The sequence below is a fragment of the Charadrius vociferus genome, unplaced genomic scaffold (assembly GCF_000708025.1).
Source record: "Charadrius vociferus isolate BGI_N301 unplaced genomic scaffold, ASM70802v2 scaffold2003, whole genome shotgun sequence".
In the NCBI taxonomy this organism is placed as follows: Eukaryota; Metazoa; Chordata; class Aves; order Charadriiformes; family Charadriidae; genus Charadrius; species Charadrius vociferus.
The window spans coordinates 212,069-214,032 of record NW_009647573.1 but is presented as its reverse complement, the minus strand read 5'-3'; the positions used below and the strand labels follow the sequence as shown (position 1 = coordinate 214,032).

The window sequence follows — 1,964 nt, the reverse complement described above, 5'->3', positions numbered from 1 at the left end:
CAGGGGCTGTGGGGTCCAGCCTCTTCCCAACCCAACTACCAGCCACCAGCGCTTCACGTCACCCCACGGAGCCATTTCTAAATGGCTCTCCAACTCCCGCCTCAACCCCGGGCTCCTGAGCCGCAATGGAAATACCAAGGGCTGCAGCTCCGCTTCATCGACCACGTTGTTTAGCCTCCGCAGAAGCCCGGGTCTGGCCAGGTTTCCAGCAGAGCTCAGCAATTCAGGACGCCAGGACGGTGTGGCACCAGATATTGAGACAGGCCCCTTGAGATATCTCAAGAGTCAGACCCCGAAATTGCTCGTCTCTCTGGAAAACCCTGGCCTTCATATCCAACCCGCCTGTAAAGACGCAAATCAGTTGAGCAGGCAAGATAAAATTGCACAAGACCAGCCCCGCGCTGACCCCCGGGGAAAACCAAGAGCCGGTTTTGTGTGACAGCCCCCTCTCCTCCAGCGTCCGCCCACTCCTTACCTGGTGAATCGGACTTTGCAGATGTTGCACTCGTAGGGCTTCTCCCCGGTGTGGGTGCGGATGTGGCGCGGCAGCTTGCCAGCCCCCTGGATCACCTTCTCGCAGATGGGGCACTTTTGGAATGCTTTTGCCCTGATCTTCTTCTCCACCTTCTGGGACCAGGACGGATAGACGTCGCCCTCGCTCGAACTGCCAAAATATTTCAAGTAATAATCCATGACCCCATCGTCATCCTTTCGGTCGTCCTCCCCGAGCTGCTGTCTCCCCACGGAATTCATCATTTGCTGCAGCAGGGCGCTGGCAGCCAAGCCATCCACCTCCCTCCCATCATCCTCCGTCTCTGCTCCAGCAGGAACGAAGCTGGGGGAGTCACCGGCTTCCTGCTGGTCCAGAGGCCCCCCTGGGGTCCCCTCCTCTTCTCCCGGTGTGGGCAGGCCACGGCCGCTGTAATGTCCGTTCTGAGAAGGTGAAAACATGGAGCCGGGAGCCGCCTCCTCCTCCTCTCTGTCCAGCCACATGGCTGGGTTGCTGTCAGGGTCACAGTCATTCACCTTTGGTCTTTCGTTTAGGGGGGCTTGCGAGTAGAAGTCTATGCCATTGCAGTCCGGCTCCTCCTCCTCCTCTTGGCCTCGGAAGTTCAGTCTCTGAAGGTCTCTCAACTCTGGGTTGGTCCACGGAAAGCTGCCTTGGTGGCCATTGACGGGGTTGCTCTGGAAGAACTCCAGGTACTCTTTTGCTCTGAGATGGTTCCTTTGATCAATTTGATCTACTGTATCCATCTGGTCATTTTTGGCCAGAATCTTCCTGTCCAGGAGATCCGTGCAAACATCCCTTACCGCCGGGATCTCCAGCAGTGTGGCGGCATTGAGGATGTCATTGACATTTGAAGTGCTGACAGTAAGGGTCGCGGTGTAAGCGAACTCCAGCAGAGCCGACAAGGCGTCTGCGCTCACAAAGTCTATCTCATACACGTTTTGCTGGTCCACCACTAACCCTGAGGTGAAGAGCTTCTTGAAGTACTGGCTGCACGCCGCCAGGACGGAGCGGTGGGTGGGGAACTCCTGGCCTTCAACCAAGATGACCACGTCGCACAACAGCCCGTTGTTTCTCTGCTCATTCAGACTGCTGAGGATGTCGCTGCTGTGATCGGGGAACGGGATCCCTATGGGGCCGTCCACGCCACCCGCCATCTTCGATGCAAAAGGCTACGAGAGAAGAAGGAAAGAGCAATGAGTCACGGGGGCCTTGGCCGCTCGGAGGCATCACATCTCATGGGCAAACTCCCAAGGTAGAGCAGGTATCTGTCCGCCGATGCCAGCGTGCTCTGCAGCAAGCACAGGCTATCGGCTCGCGTGCGCTCCACACCTCTCCACATCACCACCGAGCCCACCGTCCTGCCTGGCATCTAAGACATGCCTCCATCAGCAGGCGAGGACGGACCCGTGCTTACCTTCGCTCTGGGAAGGCGGCTCGCGTGCGTTCCGCACCT

The 1,964-nt window shown here is 58.0% G+C and overlaps 1 protein-coding gene across 1 annotated transcript in view; it reads right to left on the bottom strand.

The window, feature by feature from the left end:
* Positions 1-1,674, bottom strand: part of ZBTB7A (zinc finger and BTB domain containing 7A) — a 6,174-nt gene extending 4,500 nt beyond the window's left edge. The window contains exon 1 of the mRNA XM_009880889.1: positions 476-1,674. Within this exon, the coding sequence (XP_009879191.1) occupies positions 476-1,665 (1,190 nt within the window). The 5' untranslated portion in view covers positions 1,666-1,674. The remainder of the gene's footprint in view (positions 1-475) is intronic.
* Between the last annotated feature and the right edge of the window lie 290 nt (positions 1,675-1,964).